The 24422-nt window shown below is 46.4% G+C and overlaps 1 protein-coding gene across 2 annotated transcripts in view; it reads right to left on the reverse strand.

Moving 5' to 3' along the window:
* The window catches only part of GYG1 (glycogenin 1), a 44827-nt gene extending 23281 nt beyond the window's left edge, over positions 1–21546 (reverse strand). For both annotated transcript variants that reach the window (XM_082251948.1, XM_082251947.1), the window contains exons 1-3: positions 21415–21546; positions 21169–21343; positions 17350–17512 (exon numbers count right to left, since the gene is read on the reverse strand). In XM_082251948.1, the coding sequence (XP_082108074.1) occupies positions 17350–17512; positions 21169–21343; positions 21415–21419 (343 nt within the window). In that variant the 5' untranslated portion in view covers positions 21420–21546. The remainder of the gene's footprint in view (positions 1–17349; positions 17513–21168; positions 21344–21414) is intronic.
* Between the last annotated feature and the right edge of the window lie 2876 nt (positions 21547–24422).

Below are 24422 nucleotides of genomic sequence, written 5' to 3' on the forward strand. Positions count from 1 at the left end.
GTTTGCAGATTTCCACTACCAGGATGGTCTGATTATCAGTTGTAATATTAGTTCTGGTAAGACACCAATTTGTCCACAATTAAAGAGTAAACCCTCTCTGCAAGTTGTACCTATAGGTAAGCCTTAAGCTTACCTATATCTCCTAAACATGTACTGTGTACTGTTTAGGAGATATTTACCTTAAATACAGCCAGTGACATAACTGGCGCATGCTCTCTGAAGCTCTGAAGGAACAGCCACTGGTGCCGTTCCTTCAGAGCCCCCGTGACCACCGGCTCCTGCGCGCATGCACGGGAGTGACGCAATTGCGGGTCCAGCCAATCAGATGGCCAGATACCGCGAACCCAGAAGAAGGGTGACAGAACATGTTACCCATGGGAGAGGTGAGCGGTACACTTTAAAAATAACCTCTTTAAGGGTGATGCCTTTTTCCTTACATGGCTCCTTGGTACTCGTTATCTGAGTCTAAGCACACACATACTATTATATATATATATATATATATATATATATATATATATATATATATATATATATATATATATATATATATATATATTTATATTTTTTTTTTTTTTTTTCTTTGGCTACACATTGAGGCTTTGGACTTTGGTTCCCGGATTGCGCTGATCACCTGAGATGGGAATCTATTTCATTGAGTGAAACACATCACCTGTTTGCACCATCTATAATTCTTTTGAGTCTGGTAAGCAGCCTGTTAGACCATTGTTGAGCATGACATGCTAAGGTGTCTTGTAGAGCCAATATATCAGCCTTCATGTACTGCACCATGAGTTTTTCTGTTTGATTTCATATGCTTTGTCCTTTCTGCCGAGTTGATTGAGCTGGTATCGAGCGAGCCAACACCAACTTTATTTGCCGACAGGCCTATTCCTTGGCAGCCTGCAGGATTATCCAGAGTTCCACTGACCGGAATTACACCTTGGTATGGGAAAATGCTGGCTGTTTATAAAACTTAACCAAATCGCAGCAGCAAGCATGCAGTGGGTCCATTATCAATGTAGTGAAGAAAAAGAAAAAAAAAAAACGCAGTCTTAGATTCAGTGCTACAGCTTGCAAAACAGGTTCAGGAAGTGCATGAACTACTATGGAGACAGCAGTACTTTTCAAACATACTACAAGGCTGCTGTCACATCACATCATCATCAGCTAAAGCAACAGTGATAAAATAGGTCACAGTGGGTGTGACAGGCCAGTCAGATTTTCAGATTTCTGCAATTGCTGTACATTTTAGTGAGAAACATGGGTAATTTTGAGTAAAAAAAAAAATCTTAGATCAATTTGGTGGCCCAAAATTAAGAGGTCTTATTTGACATCACCTTCAGAACACTAGGAGGGAAAAACCTTGGGGGGGGGGTTAAGGCCTCATTTTCAAGAGGCAGCTCAGTTAATCAAAGCAGGATATAGGGAACAGAAATATGAGAAGGGCAATACCCACCCTTCAATGGACACAAAAAGGATTTATGGCCATAATATGGTGAGTTTAGAAAAACAGCCGAGAGCCCAAAGCAATGCATCAAGAGGTGGAAATACCAAGTACTGCCCGCAAAGGAAAATAAAAATTTTGGATTTATAGATTGAGGCGTCTGTGGCCTCTAGGCTTGAATAGGGAAATGAATCTACAAGTCTTAGATTGATAACATTCTGTTAACATAGACAAAAATTAAATTATACAAGTTTTTTTTTTTTTTGGACAGAGCAAGGGAGGGTTATAACCCGTCAGAATTTTTTTTTTTTTTGCCATCTGTGTCCCATTGCGGAGATTTCCCTTCACTTCCTGTCCCATAAGCAACTAGGTGGGAAGAAAGCCCTGCAAATTCTTGGTGAATTTTTTTTTTTTGTCCAACCAGCTGCTAGCGTAATTTCATTTTATTAGTCTTCTATTCCTTCATTTTAGTCTTCTAATGGGTTAACACACCTAAGTGCCTGCCCATGGCTTAATTGGAGATTATGTCACTTGTAATTATTTGATTGACACTTGTATTTAATCCCTTGGCCTGCTAGGGGGTGCTATGTCCTGATGAAGCTGGGGTTTCCAGCGAAACATGTAGACGGTGTGTAGGTGGACTGCTTTCCACATGAGCCAGGGGTCTGCCTTATGGAGCTGAGTCATTTCATCCAATGCCTTTGAGGGTTACTGTCAGCTGTGATGTTACCACTCCGGTGAGATGAATGCGAGATGAATGCTGCCTGATATCTCCACCGTGACTGGGTCGGTTCCTGGATGCAGCCACAGCGGGCTACCGCGAGCAGTTTATGTGCCAAGTGTACACATGAGGCTGTGCTAGCTGAACGCTATCTGTGTGGACAGAACGAGACTGCATGTCCAGTATGCATTAGTCACTTCCAGCTGTAGCTCTCAGCCCTTCACTGCTGTCATCTTTGTTTGGAAGACTGGCTTTCCTTCAGTCCCTTTTGAATCCATAGGATGTGAGGTTAATCATACCACGAGGCTATTCCCTTTCTTGCATATTGAACAGATACTTTCAGGACTACCCGTGAGAAGATCCCTCCGTATATAGTACTGTTTGTTGCCCTGCTGTTACCCCATTCCACCCGTTTAGGGGTCCCCATTTTTTTAAATTATTCGATGATCGATGACTTTACAGCTAACTGCTACACTGTCCCATCCTATTTGTTTCTACTGCTACAGGGGCTCACCTGCTTGATGCACTATCCCCATCACCTTTAATTCTGGGATTCTTATTTTGCGCGCCAGCAGCTCACGATTGACCGTGGCCCCTCATAGTCCCCCCTTTGCCTCAGTTACTTCCCACCAGCCACCCGTTAGCTTCAGCCCCTGTCCCAGATCACTGTGCAATTTTTTGCATACATTTGCCGATCCTGATCGGTGTAGACTCGTTTATTCTATTTTGTTTATTTTGTAGCCTGGCTGCGAGCTGTTACATTGAGATATGATGATATATTGCTCACCTCCATGACCTTGCTACCATGTGTGCATACCATACTATTTTATTTATATAGGTGATTTATATGCCTGTTGCACCTCTTTCCCTTTATTGGGATTGTCAGGATCCGTGATAGCAGCATTAATGTGTCTGGGTTCAGCCGCTCTGTTCTATCCAGGTGCATTCATTGCTTGGTTCACAGGGTGGTTTAGCTCTAATTTTCAGACAGACTTCTTTTTCCATCCACATTTGCTACTATTGTTTTGAACTGTAGCCGATTCCTGCTCTCCTCTATTTGGGTGCTATTATTTAGGAATGTACGGTTTTGCCACTTTGTTTATTCTTTCAGTGTCATCAGCTCAGCAATTTTGATCCCCATTCACGGAGTGCAGTCTTTCTGAGATGACAGTCCCAGTGACTTCCAGCATTTCTAGTCATTTATTTATTCATTGTCTAATCACTCTAGGCTGGTCTTGATTCCCCTCATGCAGGTCTGACGGTGTGCCCAGTCCCGGTGGCTTTTTTACCCTGAGGCACATCTGATTTTATTTATTGTGCCCTGGTTTGTTTATCAATTTCCATTTTTGAATTTGGTTATTTTTGTCCTATTGCCTCCATGATTCTGGTCACACCGTCCACCTTTGCATGTTTGGTTTAGCTCCTGACCCCAACAGTCCGCAGCCATCCCTGCATCCACTTGGTGGGAGCGGGGTGTCTGCCCTCTGTCGAGTCTCTCGAATCTATGCTCATTTAGTTTGGCATCCCCTTTATGACATTGAGTGGTCGATCACTTCATGCAATTGATTTTTGATTCTGCTACTTCGGACGATTGTGTACCACCTGAATGTTGATGTTCCTTCGTCCGAATCCTAGCTTCTGTGGGGGTCAACAGTCATTTGTGCTCCATCCATCAGTGCTTTGTGATTCGGCTACCCACATGTGCATGTAGATTGCTCTTTAGGCATCAGCAGTCCACCTACAATATCTGTGTTGTCCTTTGTTTTTAATTACCACGTGGTTTATTTTTAGGGGTGAGGTGGAAGGTGTTGCATCTTATTTTACAACGTTACCATGTGTTCTGCTTTTTGTATTCAATAAATTTTTCTATTTTTCATTAGCAGTGGTTCCGTTGCTTCTTTTGAGAGTCTATTTTGTGTAGTTCTACCCCTGTTGCTCTACTGTATGGCGCCTCTTTCTAGTTGTCCCATTCCCTTTTCTGACAAACCATAAAGGATCATTCACCTAAAGTACAAGCTGCAAAAATAAAAAGGACCGTCCCTGAAATTCCCTTCCAGGGAGCTCAGATGGAGACAGGACACCACCATGTAGGCTGACAGGGATGGAAGCTTAACAGAGCGATGGCTACCACCCATTTCTCCAAGCAATGGTTTGGTGCCAGTGTAGAGTTTTGAAAAATCAGCACCCAAACCTAGTCAAAACTTAGACCGCAGGAGACAGGACTAAGTACCTAGGACTTACCGCCAGGCAAACAGGGTCCAAGAGAGTCACAACAGCTGCACAAAGGGCAGTAAGGAGAAAAGCCTCAGACAGGCCTGAAAACTGAACCCTCAGTAGCCCCCTATAACCACACCCTGAAACCAGGTCCCCAAGATGCTACCCATCAACTAGTTAGCCACAGGCCTAGCAGTCATCTGACAGCATCTACATGGCAAGTTATGCACAGAACCTGCTGTAGCAAAGGAGGATTTGGAAGGCTACCCTGGCAATTTACTATAAAAGCCTTAAAAAGGAACATACCCCACAGGAGTGGCAGTGAAGTGGAGTAAAGACTTTTACATGCAGCTAACTAGACACCTTAGCCTTACATATAACTGACACCAGAAATTTTGGTGGATTGAAAGCTACCATAAGCACACTAGTAACTGCAACAATCATACTTCATGGAGGCCTTGAAAGTAACCAATGGAAACAGTGAAATGTAGGTAGAATTCTGATTACAGGTAAAAAAAGACCCCCAAACAGGGCTCAAAAGGCATACATCAGGAGTCCAGGCTCCAGCAGGAGAATATTATGTAGCAAGAACTCCAATGGCCCAACACCAAAGCCCTGTAAGCTAGCACCACTTAAGAGGCCACACCAAGAAAAAAAACTGGATTTTGTAATAACTTTAACATAAAATCGTTCTCTGAAGTTAAACACAGCTCCATCATCTTTAGACCAATTGGTTATGCTCCTCCTACCAGGAATAGGCACAAAGTGTAACCACACCTATGGGGCTGTCCCTGCAGGCATAACCCCACACACTTCTATCTAAACACTGCTTGCAACTAAACAGATTTAGCAGACAAGAAAACCCTACTCAGAAGTAGAGGGGCGGGTGCTACATCTGTCAAAACTTCAGAGAAGGATTCTTACAAAAGTTCTTACAAAATACATTTCTCCATCTTTCAACAGACGCAGCTCCATCTTTAGACCAATTGGATGACCCAAAGCAGCGTAAACATGAGGGTTGGGCAGAAAATGCAAGACTCATTTCCTGGTTGGCTAGGTTTAGCCTTTGGGGAATTGTCATTTTGAGCCGAACCTGAACTGGAGCTCACCTTGAGGGGGGCGGGGGGGGATACATACACAGTACAGCCCAAAAGTTTGGACACCTTATCATTCAAAGTTTTCTTTTCATTACTGAATTATTGTAGAGTCACTTCAGCAAGAGATAAGTCACCTGAAATGTTTTTCACTTCACAGGTGTGCCCTGTCAGGTTTAATAAGTGATTTCTTGCCTTATAAATGGGGTTGGGACCATCAGTTGTGTTGTGCAGAAGTCAGGTGGATACACAGCTGATAGTCCTACTGAAGACTGTTAGAATTTGTATTATGGCAAGAAAAAAGCAGCCAAGTACAGGAAAAAGAGTGGCCATCATTACTTTAAGAAATTAAGGTCAGTCAGTCCGAAAAATTGGGGAAAAAAAAAAAAAACTTTGAAAGTGTCCAAGTGCAGTCACAAAAACCATCAAGCACTACAAAGAAACTGGCTCACATGCAGACCGCCCCAGGAAAGGAAGACCAAGAGTCATCTCTGCTGCAGAGGATAAGTTCATCCGAGTCACCATAGTGAAAAAACTATCAGCGCAAGACTAAGTGAAATTCAAATGTGTATAAATGTGCTAGAATAAATCAATATATAAATCCGGCTGCATACACAAATTGTGTCCACACCTCACAACAAAAACATAAAAATCAAAAAACGTGCTGCGCCAGAAGTGCACAAAAATAATAAGTGATTAATGAATCAACAAGTGTTATCAACAAAATATAGTGTCCATCATATGTGCTCTGATGAAACATAAATGTTCATATAAAGTGCTCCAAAGTAATGATTAGTATATCCAGGTGATGACAGGACAGCCTCAATCCCTTGTGAATCAAGCAGGAACCACCAGTGTGTGAACTCCCTCCACCAGTAAGATTGGCCTCTCACCTTGATACCAGACCCAAACGGGCCAGCATGAGCATATCAGGGGATAAACAGACTATCACAGGTAACCTCTCCAGCCTTCACCTCCGGGGGTCGCCAGGACATAAAAGATAAAGCAAAGATCTAGTGCTCTCTGAATGTAAATAATGAGCTTTTATTGAGCATAAAGGGGTAACTCACATTTGTTGGGCACTCAGCCGTGCCTGCTGTTATGGCATTCAGTGTTAGAGAGTAGCACCCGAGTGCCCAACAAATGTGAGTTACCCCTTTATGCTCAATAAAAGCTCATTATTTACATTCAGAGAGCACTAGATCTTTGCTTTATCTTTATTTTATGTCCTGGCGACCCCCGGAGGTGAAGGCTGGAGAGGTTACCTGTGATAGTCTGTTTATCCCCTGATATGCTCATGCTGGCCCGTTTGGGTCTGGTATCAAGGTGAGAGGCCAATCTTACTGGTGGAGGGAGTTCACACACTGGTGGTTCCTGCTTGATTCACAAGGGATTGAGGCTGTCCTGTCACCACCTGGATATACTAATCATTACTTTGGAGCACTTTATATGAACATTTATGTTTCATCAGAGCACATATGATGGACACTATATTTTGTTGATAACACTTGTTGATTCATTAATCACTTATTTTTGTGCACTTCTGGCGCAGCACGTTTGATTTTCATCCGAGTCACCAGCCTCAGAAATCGCAGGTTAAGAGACCAGGTCAATGGCACACGAGTTCTAGCAGCAGACATCTCTAGAACAACTGTTAAGAGGAGACTGAATCAGGCCTTCATGGTAGAATATCTGCTAGGAAACCACTGCTAAAGAAAGGCAACAAGCAGAAGAGACTTGTTTGGGCTAAAGAACACAAGGAATGGACATTAGACCAGTGGAAATCTGTGCTTTGGTCTGATGAGTCCAAATTTGAGATCTTTGGTTCCAACCACCGTGTCTTTGTGCGAAGCAGAAAAGGTTAACGGATGGACTCTACATGCCTGGTTCCCACCGTGAAGCATGGAGGTGCTTTGCTGGTGACACTTGGGGGATTTATTCAAAATTGAAGGCATACTGAACCAGCATGGCTACCACAGCATCTTGCAGCAGCATGCCATTCCATCCGGTTTGCGTTTAGTTGGACCATTTTTCAACAGGACAATGACCCCAAACACCTCCAGGCTGTGTAGGGCTATTTGACCAAGGAGAGTGATTGGGTGCTGCGCCAGATGACCTGGCCTCCACAGTCACCAGACCTGAACCCAATTGAGATGGTTTGGGGGTGAGCTGGACGGCAGAGTGAAGGCAAAAGGGCCCAACAAGTGCCAAGCATCTGAGAACTCCTTCCAGACTGTTGGAAGACATTTCAGGCGACTACCTCTTGAAGTGGGACTCTACAATTTTCATATTCTTGAAAATAAAGATTCATAGTCTTGAAAATAAAGAAAAACTTGAATGAGAAGGTGTCCAAACTTTTGGTATACACACACACACTTTAAACAGCAGCCTGCAAAACCTTGCGGCCAAAGACACATCTACTTTGTAGAATTTTGTAAACGTGTGGACAACCAACTTGCTGCCTTGCAAACTTGCAGCACTGACACCTGATGTTGAAAAGCCCAAGGAGCACTCAGTACTCTAGAATGCGCCTTCACTGGGAAAGGAGGAACCTGACACTTCAGTGAATAAGCCTGAACCACAGTCTGCCTCATACATCTGGCTATGGTCGCAGCCAATCCTTTTACGAGGTCCTTCGAAGGACAAAAAGTTTGACTTTCGAAAAGACTCAGTGGCCTCCAGGTAAATAACGATCACCTGAAGGACATCCAAAAAAATGCAAGGCAATTTCCTTGGAATGCTTGGGCTTAGGACAGTGTGAAGGCAGCACAAAGTCTTCATTCAGATGAAAGTCCAAAACCACCTTAGGAGGAAACGACTGATTAGGTCGGTCGAAGTACCACTATCTCTACGTACCACCAGATAAGGTGAGCGGCATGACAACACCACCAAATCAGATAGATACTCTGCAGGCAGAAGTGATGGCCACCAAAAGGCAACCTTCTAGGACAAAGCAAAGAAATCTCCCGAATGTTCTCAAAAGGAGGCTTTTGAAGAACAGATACCAGATTGAAATCCACTGCGGTAGCAGGGACTGTCTGAGAAGCCATATGGCACACTCCCTGTATGAAGGTACGAATCAAGGCATGTGTAGCTAATGGGCGTTGGAAATATATAGCCAAAGCCAACAATTGGCCTTTGATAGTGCCCAAAGCCAACCACTGCTCAACTTTCTGCAGAAAGGCCAAACCCCTAGCGATCGAACACAAGCGAGGGTGCACCTTCAAAGGATTCACACCATAAAACGATTTCCACATACGATGATGAATCTTCAAAAGCAACCTGGAGCTGCGGAAGGTGCCCAGGGATAAGAACGTCTGCTCCTTGTAAGGACAGCCAGGTGGCTTCTCAGCCGCATCGGTCGTCTTGACAGCCGACCGTCGGCTTTGGACGCCGGTACATGCACTTTCCAGAAACAATTGGTAACCTCCGGGGCCGATTCCAATATATTGGGTAAAGTGCATATCGGCTTTGCTGATAATCAGTCGATCCCTAGTGTAGGGACCACTCCCCTTGATTCAACACTTGACGACTCAGGTAATCTGCCTGCCAGTTGTCCACACCTGGAATGTAACAGCAGAGAGCTGGAACAAACCTTTACTCCAAGGCCAGAATCTCAACCAGTTCCTTGGCTGCTAAGACACTTGGTGCCCCCCTGGTGATTGATGTAAGCCACAGCCGTGGCATTGTCCGATTGAATCCGACGACAATCTTGTAGGACTAGTTGTCCAATGGCTCAAACAGCTTTATTGCTCTGAGCTCCAAAATGTTTATCGGTAGTTTCAACTCTTCCACTGTCCCAAGTACCCTGGGCACAGCTTTCCCAGCATCCCACCCTGGGACAGGCTGGCGTCTGTTTACCACTGTCCAAAACGGGAGAAAGGACTTGCCCCGGTATAGAGCTGGAAACTAGATCCACCACAACACAGAAGGCCTTGTGTTGTGGCTCAACAAATCAAGAGGCCAAGGACTTCGGATCTTGGTTCCATTTTACAAGAATCTCCCTATGCAAAGGTCTGGTATGCAACTGAGCAAATGGAACCACCTCGAAGGTTGATACCATCAGACCAAGACCTGCATGCAAGTCGGCAGTGAAGACAGTTTGCCAACAGCAACGCCCCCTGCAATTTTTATATCTTTTTGTGGGGGGGGGGGGGGGGGGGTTGGGCAAGACCAAAGGGTAATGCCACAAAATGAAAATGGTCCTCTGCTACTGCAAAGTGAAGAAACCACTGGCGACCAGCGTAAATAGGGATGTGTAGATATGCGTCCTTGATACCTCTATGGAGGCTAAGAATAGAGGTTAAGAAGTCGCCCTGGTGCAGTGACGCAACTACCGTGTGGATTGATTCCATCTGAAACTTCTGTACCCGTACAAAACGGTTCAGGGCCTGAGATCCAGGATCCTGGGCATGGTGAGTAGGTTTGACTAAAACCCTTTGAGGGGGAGGTGCACGATTTGCCGTCGCAAGGAGTGGTATCGGTCCCTTAACCGGTCTGAAGATAGGTGAAGATTGGACAGTTAGAACCTGTCTGACTGGCGAGATCGGAATTCGATCTTGTACCCTGATCGGATCAATTTGTGAACCCATTTGTCCAAAATCAAGGAAGTCCAGGGTTCTGGAAAGAAACAAAGACGTAGCCCCACCCCAGAAGCAGTTGAGGGTGTCCCTTTATGCAGAGGACTCATCTGCAGATCCAGACTGGCCGGTCTTGGGTTTGCCCAACCATGGCTTCTTTGAACCAGAAGAACGATTTACCTTGTTCTTGTGACCTGGTATGTAAAATTGGATTTTTGACTTACCGTAAAATCCTTCTCTGAAGTTCATTCAGGAACGCAGTCTGTTCTTCATAGTTTGGGTTATACTGCCCCTACAGGACGACACTAGGAAAAAAAAAAAAGAAGATCTGGCTACGCCTATGGGCTGTCCCAGGAGGTATACTCTGCTGTAGGATGTCAGTTTTGTAACAAAGCAGAGTCTAAAAATACCCACCAAACTCAAAGGGGCAGGTACTGCGTCCATCAATGAACTTCAGAGAAAAGGATTTTACAGTTAAGACAAAAATCCAATTTTCTCTATCGTTCACTGACGGACAGTCTGTTCTTCATAACAGTAGGGAGGTCCCCAAGCAGTGCCATAAAAATGAGGGGTGGGAACAGCAGAAAAGAATCCAAGGCTGAACCACAGCCAACCAGGCAACAAAGACTCATCAGAACAAGATGAGACCCAAATGGGAAAAAAAAAAAAAAAAACATTAGAACACCCTCAAGGGAGACTAAAGGCCCTTAAAAAACAGCAGACTGCAGAAACTTGGCAGCCAAAAGGAGGCATCTGCCAGCACATCCACCTTGTAAAACTTCGTGAAGGTATGAACAGATGACCAGGTAGCTGCCTTGCAAACCTTAAACACAGATGCCGGATGGCGAAAGGCCCAGGAAGCACTAAGCACCCGAGTAGAATGCGCCCCAACAGGGAAAGGTGTAGCCTGACCCTTAATTGAATAAGGCACAACTGTCTGCTGTGACTAGTTCGATGGGTTAGACGCAGGCAGCCCTTTTTTGGTCCATCCGCGAGTACAAAGGGCGACTACCGAGTCTTTGAAAGTCAGATTCACCAAGTACACCCCGATTGCCCCAAACCCCATATAAAGTATGCAGTGCAAATTCTTTAGGATGTTTAGGTTTAGGATACAAGTAGGGTAGAAATATCATTTAAGGGGAAACCACATTCAGGACAGATCCAAAGCACCACTTTACCCGTGACCAGATAGGGAGGACAAAACGCCGCCGCCAGTTGTGTTAACCTGCGTGCAGAATAGCCACCAAAAAAGCCACCTTCTGGAGATAAGGCAAGCTGTAGAATCTCCCGAATATTTTCAAAAAGGAGGCTTCTGGAGAACCGACTGCAACAAATGAGGTCCCAAGGTGGCAATGGCGGTCGCACCGGAGGCAACAGGTGTTGCACCCCCTGGATAAAAAAAGTTACGTACCAGAGAACGGGTGGCCAACAGCCTTTGGAAGAAAACTGCCAAGGCCGAGACCTGACCCTTGATAGTACTCAAGGCCCATTTTTGATCAACTCCCCATTGAAGGAAGGGAAAGATCCAAGTCACCGAGTAAGAGTGAGGGGGAACCCCAAGAGACTCATATCATGTATGACACGACTTCCACGTACGATTAGAAGACACTTTTCTCGCTTTAAGCAGAGTGGGGATCACTGCAGCAGACAATCCCGTCCTTCAGCACCTGGCTTTCAACAGTCAAGCAGTCAAAGCCAGCGACTAAAGCAGGATGGAAGATTGGCCCTTGAGACAGTAGATCCTCCCTGATGGGAAGTCTCCAAGGAACGTCTGCGACTAGCCTGACCAGGTCAGCATACCAAGCTCAGCGAGGCCAGTCCGGAGCCCCAAGGATGACTTGAATCCCTTCTGCCTCGATCCTGCAAAGATGTTTTGGCAGCAACTTGAGGGGGAAAGGCATACATCAGCTGATAGTGACCCCACAGTGTCACCAGCACGTCTGCTGAGTCTGCCAGAGGGTCCCGAGAGTGGGCCACAAACCTCTGCACTTTCCCGTCGATCCAAGACTCCAGAAGTAGATCTGTTGGGAGTACCTCAACAAAGACAACTGATGGAACACCACTGGATGGAGACCATTCCCCTTGATCCAAAGTGTGGACTGAGGTAATCCGCCAGTCAATTTTCCACTCCTGAAATGTGAACAGCTGAGAGCCAGAACAAAGCGTACCACCCATCGAAGGATGCCTGCCACCTCCAAGGCCGCAAGGACACTTCTGGTGCCCCCTTGGTGATAGATGTAAGCCACGGCCGTGGCATTGTCCAATTGAATGCGCATTGGACTGCTCCAGCGGTACCCTATCCAGCGGACCCGGATTCTTCCAGTGACCAGACTTCTTGAGCAGAAAGCTTGCCAAGAACACCATACCACCCAGACAGACTGGCATCCATGGTGACAACTGTTCAATGTGGGGGGGGGGGGGGGGAGGATTTTCCTAGTTTGAGCGCTGGAGACCGAAGCCACCATATCAGGGACCCCCTGGTCACCTGGCTCAGCGGATCTGGTTGTCCAGGGCATTTGGATCTTTGTTCCATTTGAGAAGGATTTCCTTCTGGAGGTATGTCGTGTGGAACAGAGTGAAAGACTGCCTCGAAGGACAGAACTCTCATACAAGTCCGAAGGAGCGACCAATTGCTGGACAGCAATAGCTGAATCACTGGAGTTTGTCTGGAGGCAGAAACACCCTGGCTGAGGACGAGTCTAAAGTCAGGCCCAGATAATTCAGTCTCATGGAAGGGACCCGGGACGACTTCTAAGGTTAAGAAACCACCTGAATTCCAGAGTTCTCATGGTGACCTCCAAGTTTGTCAGTGCCGTGGGAGGCTCTGCACCGAGAAGCAGATTGTCCAAGTAACCCAGGACCGATATCCCCCAATGGCTTAACAGGACCGGAGCCAAGACCTTTGTGAAGACCCGAGGAGCAGAGGCGAGACCAAAAGGGTAACACCACAAACTGATAGTGATCCTCTCCCTACGGCAAAATGCAGAAACTGTTGATGTCCTGCAGATAAATGGGATGCGGAGGTAGGCATCTTTGATGTCTATGGAGGCCAGGAAATACCCCTGATGTAGATGTAGGGAAGCCACCACTGTGCGAACGGATTCCATCTTGAATTTTTGGAACTCACGAACCAATTCAGTGCTTTTAGGTATTGGCTGCACCTTTTCTTTCTTGGGGACCGTAAACAGGTTTTGGAGTAAAAGCCCTGAAAATGTTCTGAATTCGGAACAGAACTATTACACCTTGTTTCTGCAACAGGTCCTGCATCGCCCCAAAGAGCCTGTAAGCGATCTAGGGGACAGACATTGGAAGGGAAGCACCTTACTGGAAGGACAGATTTAAACTCAATCTTGTAACTCAACCTATGACCTTGTGTACCCACTTGTCTTGCATCCGGGAAAGCCACAGGTTTGGGAACCAGCAAAGCCGTCCCCACACCCCAGATAAGGGTGAGGGCGCACCTTCAGGCCAAAGGGGTTTTACCTGCAGGTCTGGGGAAAACTGATTTGTTTGCCAGACCAGGGTTGCTTGGAGCCACTCGAAGGGGCTTTGAAGGCCTTTGATCTCTAATCACTTGACCCTAAAGGGGGGAAAAAAAAAAAAAACACAACTTTGTGCGCTGAAAAGGAGGGACCCCAGTCTACAACAGGGGTCCTTACCCGTTAGCCTGGGGGAGAAAGGTACTCTTACCCCCTCTGGGGCTACCCTTGATGACAAAGGTCTTACAAACAGGAGATGGGAAAAAAAAAAAAAAAAAAAAGTGTCAGCACTAGGGAGGGGCTCTGCTGCCAAAAAAGGACACTGCCAAACACCTAGGGACTCCAAAAACAAGGCCGCCATTGATCTTTCAATGGGGGATGCACTGCAAAAAGGCTGCCAATCCTATGCAGCCCTTGGGCTACAAGAAAATGGCAGCCCTACACCACTTGGGGTGCTTCTGAGGGCCCCCTGAGGGGACCCCCTAGCCTCCTGGACAGGATGGGGGGCCCTGGTAGTGACAGGTGAGTACCACCCACACGATCTCTTCCGGTCACGCACCCCCGCCCCCAACATCGGCATGACGCCCAGCCCAGGGGGCACAGGTAAGGAGGGTGCGAGACAGGACAGGGGAATCCGAGGGGGCCGACCTTTCTAGGAAGGGGCCCGCTTCCACCCCAAAACACGCTGGGGGGCCCCCAATTACTTACCATACCTGGAACAGGTGGGCGCCATCTCCTGACAGAACCATTCTGTCGGCCAATAGGAACGCTGCGACTCAGGCCTAGACCTGGTTGTGTACAACCAGATTTCCAGGACCACAGATCCCAGCAAGGAACTAGGTCCTTGGTATATTTTTAATCTGCCTAGTCAGGACTATCCTATAGCAGGACGTGGCGCCTTACCCTTAGATAGGGGAAGAAGAGTACTCTTACCCCCTGTGATGCCTCTGATCAACTCAACCGGAGAGGATCCAAACAACCTTTCCTGTGACGTGTCGTGTAGATCAGTCGAGGCCTTTTTTGAGGCGTGGTCAGCAAACCAGCTTTTCAATCACACCATGCACTTAATCGCAACCCTACTGCAGATGCCCTGGCCATTATCAGAGCTGAATCCAGGCACAATGCATCGCACAAACACCAGGTGAGCCAACTGGTCCATTAGTCATAAGGGGGAGCCGTTCAGCTTCCAAGTTACTTTTACTTCACCCATTCAGTAGCCGTGTGCGCCACTAGAATGTTCACAAAGGTAGTCTTCAAATGGAACCTGCCATGTAGATGGCGGGACAAAGACTCTACCCATGGGGTCCTCAAAAGTTAGACTCTCCACCATTACCAGAGTCACTTGATTTAACCTGAGTCACTTGATTTAACATGGATAGCGGGTGATCCACCTTCGGCGGTACAATCCACACGCCACCAGCATGTGCTTAATGCGCCGCCATTGTTCATCCACATTATGAAACCGTTCTGGACAAGAGAAAACATTGCCTGCATTATGGGATTTGCGGGAGCCAAGAGACACCTGCGTACCTGGCACTGTGGAGTCAGCCAATTTTAACGTTTTCAGCACTGAAACGATAAGGTCCAAAGCAAGTTCCCATACTGCGGTTGAAGGAGACAGGTCATCACTGTCCAAAGCAAAGACACCAACCCCCTCAGGGTGGGCTAAGTCTGGCAGCCATGTCTGCGTCAGGACTCCCCATGTTACACTGATTAAAAAGAGCAGTGTCCCCCCAAAAAAGAAAAGCCAAAAAAGTTATCCCACTGCTATTACAGCAGGCTCTCAATCCCTGACTAATAGCTAAGAGTGAATGAGGAAGAAACGACAGGGAACCCCAGAGAAATGTTACTGGACTGCTTAGGAGACTGCCAGCCCGTTCTATGCAAAAACGAAAGACAATGAACTGCACAGGAAAAAGAACAAATTGCCTATCATTAAAAGCCATGCCGCACACCTGTCCAGCCTGTGGACATCAGGAAAATGGCCGCTCAATGCATTCATATTGGGGGAACTATATAAAAATGGGCTGCCCATGCAATACAATGGGGATAGAAACCGCATTATCCACAGCAAGATGGTGGCCCCCGTGGTGCACCATGCGGTCTCCAGGACCCCCCCAAAGAGTCCTAGAACAGTAGGCATCAGAAGGTCCCCAAGCAGGGACCCCATCAGGACAAGCCATCCCCACCAATGCAGCGCCACAATATTACCGCCACACAAGGTAAAAACCTGCTAGGGGCAGTGGAATGTGGAGGGGTATACAGGTCTAGTCCTGAGAGGCAGGGGAAACTAAGGGAGACCATGGTTGTGACTATTCCAGGGAGGGGGCCACATCCACCACAAGACCACCTGCGGTTTTGGGGGGTGAACAATCTACTCACAATACCAGGTGGGCACCACTCCAAAACAGCTTACCTCCCCACCTGGGATGGGGGTGCTGTCAAGCCAGTGGGAAGCTGCGACTCAAGCGTTCCAAGTCGTTGCATCCCCAGCGAGACGGTCCACTCGCAGGCTCGTGGCAAGGCCTAGTTCTGGACTAACCTGCTCACGCTCACTGGCCAGGCTGGGAGACCTTAAGGATCTAGATTATCCAGGGCGAAACCACAGCTGGCTGTTGCTTGTAGTTCCTCTGGATCTTGGTCCTCCGGAATTTACTTGTGAAAGCTAAAAAATTACACACAAAATTCCCTATTAACAGCTAAGGCCAAAGTCTCAGCAGGGAGCTAGGTTCCATTCCTAAAACTAGGCAGAAACAAACTGATTGCTGATAGAATGCCGTTATGCCTGCTGGGACAGCCCCATAGGAATAGCACTAGGCAGGCTAAAAGTTGAACCATGCCTTAGGAGGAGCCTAACCCATTGGTCTAAAGCTGCATCTGTTGATGAACGATGGAGGAAAAAAAAAAAAACAAACATCTGGAAAGCATATGTCTGTCTGTTTTTGTACACCGGCTTGTCTGCTTTGAGCATTTTTGGAACAAAGGGGAGAACTCCCCATGTTTCACCAGAGACATCTACGTACGCAACTCAGATCAAGCACCAGACATTAGGTCATCAGATCACCAATGCTGCCTTAAAACCAAGCTTCCACTGGTGAAGCCATGTGCTTAGCCAGTTGGAAACACTTCCCACAGAAAATCCACACAGAAAATCCAGGGCACAGCCAAGATAGGTTGCTGTATGGGTCCCTGCCAAGATGGCCACCAGCTCAAGCTGCTCCAAAGAGGCAGCCAACAGCAGTAGTCACAGTCCCCACAACACTTTAGGACCCTGCAGAGCACTGAACACAGCATGCACCTGGTGCAGACCCTTAACAGGAAACCCAGCTATGGGCACATGTAAACACCTGTGGGATGGTCCCAGGGAACCACCAGTATAAATTGAAAGGTTCTCACCGAAGCACTATACAAGGCTGGCCCATTTCTTGGACAACTGCTGGAAACCAGGAGCTATACGTCTGAACATGTGGCAGAAAAAAGTGAAGGCTCTAAACTCCAGGAAAAGCAAGTCTCCTCCAGCCAGAGGCAGGGCAGAGAACCACCTGCTGGTTGGCTTGGGCCCCCTGATATACACATCTCCCCCTGAGGGAGTACCTAGTACTAAGCAGCACATGAACAGAGGAAAGGTACCATTTCCCAACAGAACACCTTACTGCTGAAATGGAGGTTGCTTTCTGGGTGGAAACCAAGGACGTTGCTTTGTCACTTAATCGTGCTGGCAGAAAGATCATGAGTTAACAGTCGCTTATAGGTGTGCAAGAGGCCTTTTTTTCAGAATGTATATACAAATTGTAGTTAATGATCTTCAACTTACCATCAAAGCTGCCTTTTTCTCTTGCCAACTGTATCAACTGGTTGTAAGTCTCAATAGATGGTTGATATACAAACACTCCAGAGTTAAAGCAGTCAGGCCAGCCTGGATCTGGTGCAGCAGACAGCTCATCACGTTCAAACAAGTCATCAATATTTGTCAAAACCTGAAATAGATCTCACACTTAGAAGTACAACTAAAAGGCTACTTGTATGACAGTCTAAAGTACCATATTTAGTCAATGGATGCACTGTATTCTAGATCGTGTTATCACTACCTGTTTGATACCGTTACAACTTCTTGCCCGGCAAGCCTCAGGTTCTTAGCCCAAAAAAAATATAGGAGAGCTAGTGTCCTGTATTGTGCTTTAAGAAAAAGCTTTAAAAGCCTTTTCTTGGTCCTGACTAGACAGTATTCACAACTAAGGAAACTTAAGGCAGCCAGCCTTGGTCTCAAACCACCTTCTGTGGCACAAGGAATTGTTTAGGGATTGTCAAGTCAGAAGGTTCTCTTCTCTTGATGCATTCTATGCATTAGGATGAAAACCTTATGCGGCAGCCCCCTTATACTTACATGAGCCCATCTTTATCCAATAATGTTGCAGGAGTGTCTAAGCTGCCTGGGACTCCCCCTCCCCTCGGCTACCGCTGCCAATAAAAAAAAAAAAAAAAAAAAAAAAAAAAACATTCAACCAGCCAAATCAGAAGAGAGCAGGTGGGCTAGGAGAGCCAAATGGCACTCTCCATTGCAAGTACCGGCTCGGTTCCACTCGGCCCTGCTTGGCTCGGTTTGGTTTTCCACTGCATGGTATGGTGTTGGAACGGTTCGGTACGGTTTGCTTTTCCACTAATAGTAAGTGGGTGGGAATAACAAATTCTGACCAATCAGTGGCTAGTAGTGACAGTCAAGGCTGCATGCAAAATGATTGTGGGATATGGTACCAGTACGGCCCTCTTGGAACCACAACCGAGGTGGTACCGTTTAAGGGAGCTGTACCGTTCGGTTCCATGTAGTGGAAAAGTGCCGCTGTACCAAACCGTTCCAACACCGTACCATGCAGTGGAAAAGCGCAAAAGCGAGCCGAACGGGTCAGTTCCATGCAGTGGAAAAGCGCCAAAAGAGGATCAGGCTGCTCTGTGCAAAACTGCACAGAGGTAACACACACAAGACTTTGCAATCACTTTAAGGCTGCTGGCCTGATATTTTGCAAAAGTGATGGGGGGAGAAACCACTGGAGTACAGAGGGTGACTAATAAGAACTCCCTGCCAATTCACCACTGCTGGAATGTGCATGGTGGGCAGGGCCTGAACATGTTTCATCCAAGCCACAATCAGATTCACTCCTTTAAAGCTGCAACACTAGTGGCTCCTCCCTAATCATTGATGCAAGTGGTCCAACACTCAAGCGTAGCTGAACACTCTGCAGTTGAGACAATTGGCAGAAGAGTTTCCTCCAAAGCTCAGGTCCCCTGCACTGAGAAGGTAACCAATGCCCCTTTCCCTGCCAGAAGTCTGGCATCCATTGTGAAGACCTTCCAAACCAGGGGGAGGGATTTTTCTGACAGTGCTGAACTAGTTTACATGTCAGAACAAGCTTCACCTGGCTGCTTTCATGTCGAGAATGCCTTGTCCCACTTGCAGAATGCTTATTTACAGGGTTGGGAGTGAACCCGAGCACGGCACTAACCGAATAAGGCCACCAAGCCCTGAACACTAATGCAGAAGCAGAAAATAGGTTTGGTTTCTGCAATTCAGGAGCCAGCCTAAGCTAGAAGCTTTTGGGGAAGGAGCCCTTGGACTGGACCATATGCAGATAATGACAAGGAACTAAAAGCATTGATACTGTTCCAGCTGGCATCTTAAGATTTAGGATCCACTTCAGGGTCTGGACAGTTGGTGGACATTGACAGTCTGAACAACCTTTTCTAGGGAGACCATCCAGATTAACCCACTGTGCAGATGCCTGGAGAATAAAGTTACACTAAAAACAGAGGCTAGAACCTTGGTGGTGAAGACCTTAGGAGCAATGGGACAAGCTGAAGGCAAGCACAAACTTGGAACACCTGGCTACATCAAAGTTCAGATGTGTTGGCGCACTGGGACGATTAAGGGTGTGGAAAACCTTTAAGTTTCACATAAGACCTATGTTGCACTTGGCCATCATTCCCAGGTTTAAATAAAACCTAGACCTTGCCCTTTCCAGCACAGAATATACCAAGGCAATTGCTCTAGAGAGGAATGACAGTCCAACAGAAGCTGGCAAGTCTGACAACATGAAGCAGAGTGGAGGCAAAGACAAAAAGTCTACCTTCTAGCCCCTGGATACAACACACCTGGACCTAGATGGTCAAATCTTTCTGGGACCAGGTGGCTTGAATAAGATTTCCTACATTGGAAAGACTTGCTGATTTGGGGATCCAGGGCTTGCAGTGGAACTGAGAATCAGCTGGAATTTGAGCCCAAGAATTGTTTTCTTCATTAGAGGCCTCTGAGGAAAAGGACATGCATTTCTCAGAAGGCAGCCTAAGGTATTCTTTCTGCAGTGATCTTTGATGGAGTCCTTGGTGCATCTTTAGACTTGTATCAAACATGCAAGAGATGATTTTTGCACTGAAATTTGAAAGTCTAATAGGTCAGCCAAAAGGGGCCTCATGCAGAATATTTGAACAAAGTTTAGTCCCATCTGTGTAGTAAAGGGCCATGGGAAAGCTCCAGTTAAAGATCTTCAGGATCCTGAAAAATGAATTTGGATCAGATGGCTAAAGGTCCAAAAAGACATGGTAGAAAGGGCAGGTTGCAGGGCTAAGACTACAGGAGCAAAAGGGGGCTTTTGAGAAGAGTCTCAAACTTTTTGTCCACTGGATTCTTGAAGCCCATGACATGCTCCATCTGTACATGTTGAAAACACAAGAAAAATAGCCAGGTCCACCACAGGGATGGACTCCTTGCAGGACAGGGCTCGTTTTAAAAGAAAAGCTGGTGACCTTCAGCACAGTTGATGCAGGCCATTCCAGGCTGAGGTATGGGCACACATTAACAACCAAAATATATCTAAGGCAAGGTCCCTCATGAACTAGATTTTTAGACATCAGAAAAATTCTCCGTGGATAGACAGAGGTAGTCAACCCTGAAGGCATTCTGGGAATTGAGGAGTCAGATAGGGGACAGTGACTGCAATATTAGTGCCAGGGCCCTTAATAGGGGAACATTTGGATTCTCCGAATTAAGACGTCTTGACAAAACAGGCTTGGTGGGAGTGGAAATGGTTATACTGGGCTCACTTTACAGCCTAGTTTTGCATCACAGGATACTGCAGGAGCATTCTGAAGGTGCTGCAGAGGGGGCACAGTTCTGCTCACAGGGGGCCAGCTGTAACAGCAGAAGTCACAGCCAGCTTCCCACAGTCAAGATAGTGGTGCCTGGAACTGAAAGCCTGGGAGAAAGACAATCTAGATGCCTGGGCTGGTAAGTGTTTATAAAGCCAGTACCTGCAAATACTGTAGCTGCTAACTAAATGACTGTAGTTTCTATAAAGCTTATTAGCAAATTCAGTCCTTGAACCCCTGGTAAGCCTAGATGATTTTTGAAGCTTCAGCTTCCTTTTCAAGTCATCCTTTACTATGGGTTATATATTGCAAATTTGTCAAGTTGTAGTTTGAGGCAGCTGAAAGGGCTGAGCTGTTCAACTAGTGAAGGAAAAAGAATGGGAGTTAGGTGCCCCAAAGATTAACATGAATATGTACTTGAGACAGTATAATTCAGCAAATTATGGTTCTGTGTGCTCCAGCTGGTTGGTCTAATCTACATATAAACCAAGCTTACCATTGTATCTGCATCCATAAACACACATTTTGTGTATTGTGTCAGCGTCCAGCAGTGAAGCTTCGTTAATGTGATGCCAAGTTCTGGTCGTTCCATTAAAGCTAGGTGTGCAGAGTCCTCACTGTCCAAGACATCCACCACTTGAACAACATCGTAAACCTTGTTGAGCACTTTTCTGTAGAAGACAGACATTTTATTTAGCTTCAAAATTACTGAATTTTATAAAAAGTTTGACAGAATACTTGCCTCATGGACTCTGAGACCTGAGGAGTTATAAGCACACACAGCCTTCTTGTAGTACTGTTCCGCCGGAGAGAAGATCCCAGTACAAGCGCTCCTTTCACATAGGTATCATTTGTTGCCAGTGTGACAAAGGCTTGATCTAGAGGAAAAAAAAAAAAATAGGACTACATAAGCAAGCTGTCTAGCAGCCAAACTTTTCTGTATTCTAAACACTTTAGGCAGTTGTGTGTTACTTCAGAGTGCTAGTATTTTATACAGCCAATATCTGCACAAGAGTCAGAAATTTATGAGAATACAGAATTTAAGTTATATTATCAAATTATGAAATGGCCTGGTACTGAAGAGTTGGGCCCTCTAGAGTTTTGCTGCTGTCTGCACCCTCTTTAGGGAAAGGGGGAAGCTCCCAAAGTGATAAGAACCTCCCTAGAGGAAGCAGACAAAAACAGTAATTGTGATCAATAAAACCAAAGTAGAAAATATTTAAAATGGCAAAGCAAAAACACACAATTAGCCCCTTTCCAACTTTAGAAATAATTTTGGCTAGGCTTAAGAATGTCAAAAGGAAGAACCAAGTGATCAGCAGGAAAGCCCATTGCATCACTGACCTACAGTGAAGTGACTTTGCAATGTAAGCAGCGCAAGGCTAAGCCCTCATGGGGGGGGGGGGGGGGGGGGGGCGAGGTGACCAGATTCAATGCTGGAGCACTGTTGTCCCGACTTTAAATCAGATATGTCATAAGGATGTAGTCCATGTCCTTTAACCTGCCATCCAGGCACACAACAGAAGCTGAGCCCTGGTGGGAGATCCCATTCAGGCACTACATCAGTTCCATTACCTATAAAGATATTCAAGGTTTTATGGCCCATATTTCTACCAACACCTTTGAAGCTGGCAACCAAGTTTCCAACACTGATCTCATGATGTATACTTTCCAAAAATAACCCCTGCTTCAAAGTCTAAATCCTCTATGAACACAATGTTTTATAGGAAAGACCCAAACATGCCAACCCACAATGCAGTTCATACTGCCAGGAATAATCATGCAATGAAGCACTGCCTGGGAACAGTGGATATGTGCCTAGAAATATGCAGTTGAACCAACTTATTCTTTCAAGCAAGTTCTAAACAAGATGAAGTAACCCCCATAAATGGGTGACCTATAGATGCAACAGGGTTACAATTTGTAGGAATGCCATGTAGAAATGGCACCCTGAAAAGTGATTTGGGGAAGACAGGTGCACCATTAACAGCAGGTTCTTTACAAAAATTTTCCATCCGGTGGAAAAAGGAAGCACCATGCCACTTTAGTGACAAGCACTGACCAGGCTACAGATGCCAAGTGGTGACTGTACACACTTCATAACAAAAGCCTCAGCTTAATACCACGTCAAGCCAAAACTGGTTGAGACGCCAGTTACTGCGTGGGGGCTGGACAAAAAACGAGGACCACCCAGTAAGGAGCGTGATCACACAGGATGCGGGGGCAAAAACCCGCTGCCCACAGCTGAGGAGGAAGCGGTGGAGAAATTAAAACAATCTAAACGGGACATGGACGCATGAGCCGCAGAAAAAACAGGAGCAAGCCTTCTTGGTAGGGTATAGTGACGCCAAGTGTCAACCAATGAGAACTGGGCCATAACACGACCAAAGCGGGTAAAACCGCCCGATGGCCGAGTGGAGGGGTCGGAAACCCACCCTGTCCAGCTCAGGGTCAATGGTCATGTTGAAATCTCCTAACCATACAACAGGCATAGAGGGGTGCCGGACCATATAGTCAAAACCCGCCCCAAGAGCAGCACCAGCAAATGGGGGAGGCACATAAGCCATTATTAAAATAGGGGATCTAGCCAGCCAGAGTGGCACAAAGGAAAACATAGTGACCCTGAGGGTCGGGCTCCACCGAACAAATGGCAAAGGGAAGGGACTTAGCAACCAACACAGAGACACCTCGGGAGTAGGAACTGTACGTGGCATGGTAGGTCCACCCCATCCAAGGTTTCCCAAGAGCACGGACCAATGAACCAGTGCATTGGTTTCGACCAGGACAATAATGTCTGCAGACTGGGCTTTCAGAAAAGTAAGAAGAGCCGTATGTTTAATTTTGTCCCTAGCGCCACAGACATTCCAAACGCCACAGACATTCCAAACTGGTAGTTTTAGTGGGGCCACGGGAACAGAAAAAAACATGAGACCAAGCCTACAGGGAGGCGTACCATAAAAGCACATAGGATAATAATGAGACATGAGGATAATAATGAGACATGAGGATAATAATGAGACATGAGGATAATAATGAGACATGAGGATAATAATGAGACATGAGGATAAACAAAAAAAAAACAGGGAGGTAAACACAAGGCAGGCAAGTATACATAATAGGCAGCATTGCAAAAATACTGTAGGCAGTACACAAAAAGTATCCATCAAGAACAAAACCCTAACCCACCCAGCTCTACACCAACCCCAACATGTGTGAGCATACAACCCCAAAAAAACAGAATAAAAGTTGCGCCAGCTGTAGTGGAGACCCCTAATGATCTGACGTGACCACAGCCGGGGGACCAAGCTTAGAACAAACACCCAATACTGATGGACAGCAGGGGCAACTTGTAACAGGGGGCAACAGTTCTCTGAAGGTCAAAAGAGCACACTTAATGCAGCCGATTAACAGCTCCCAAAGGACATGGCATCCAGGGGGCGTGCAGGTGGAAAGAACCGGGGGGAGACCGCGTGGCAGTCTGTTGAAAGTCCATCAGTACATGTTTGGAAAGGGCAGACGGTATCCAGAACAAAGGGGGGCCCAAGGGCAAAGACAGCAAACAGGAGATAAATCCAGCACATGCACCAATGCCCCATGCAGGGATATTCAAAGAGGCAATTCCAGGGGGGCAAACAGTGCCAGGAGGTCAGTGATGTTCGTGGCTAGCGGGAAAGTGGCACATGGGTGGCAGGGTAGGCACAATGGGCTAGAAGGCTGTGGGAAAAAAGCACTCACTCCTTATGCAGGTCT

Source organism: Pelophylax lessonae (genome assembly GCF_965119305.1).
Source record: "Pelophylax lessonae genome assembly, chromosome: 3".
NCBI classification, from domain to species: domain Eukaryota; kingdom Metazoa; phylum Chordata; class Amphibia; order Anura; family Ranidae; genus Pelophylax; species Pelophylax lessonae.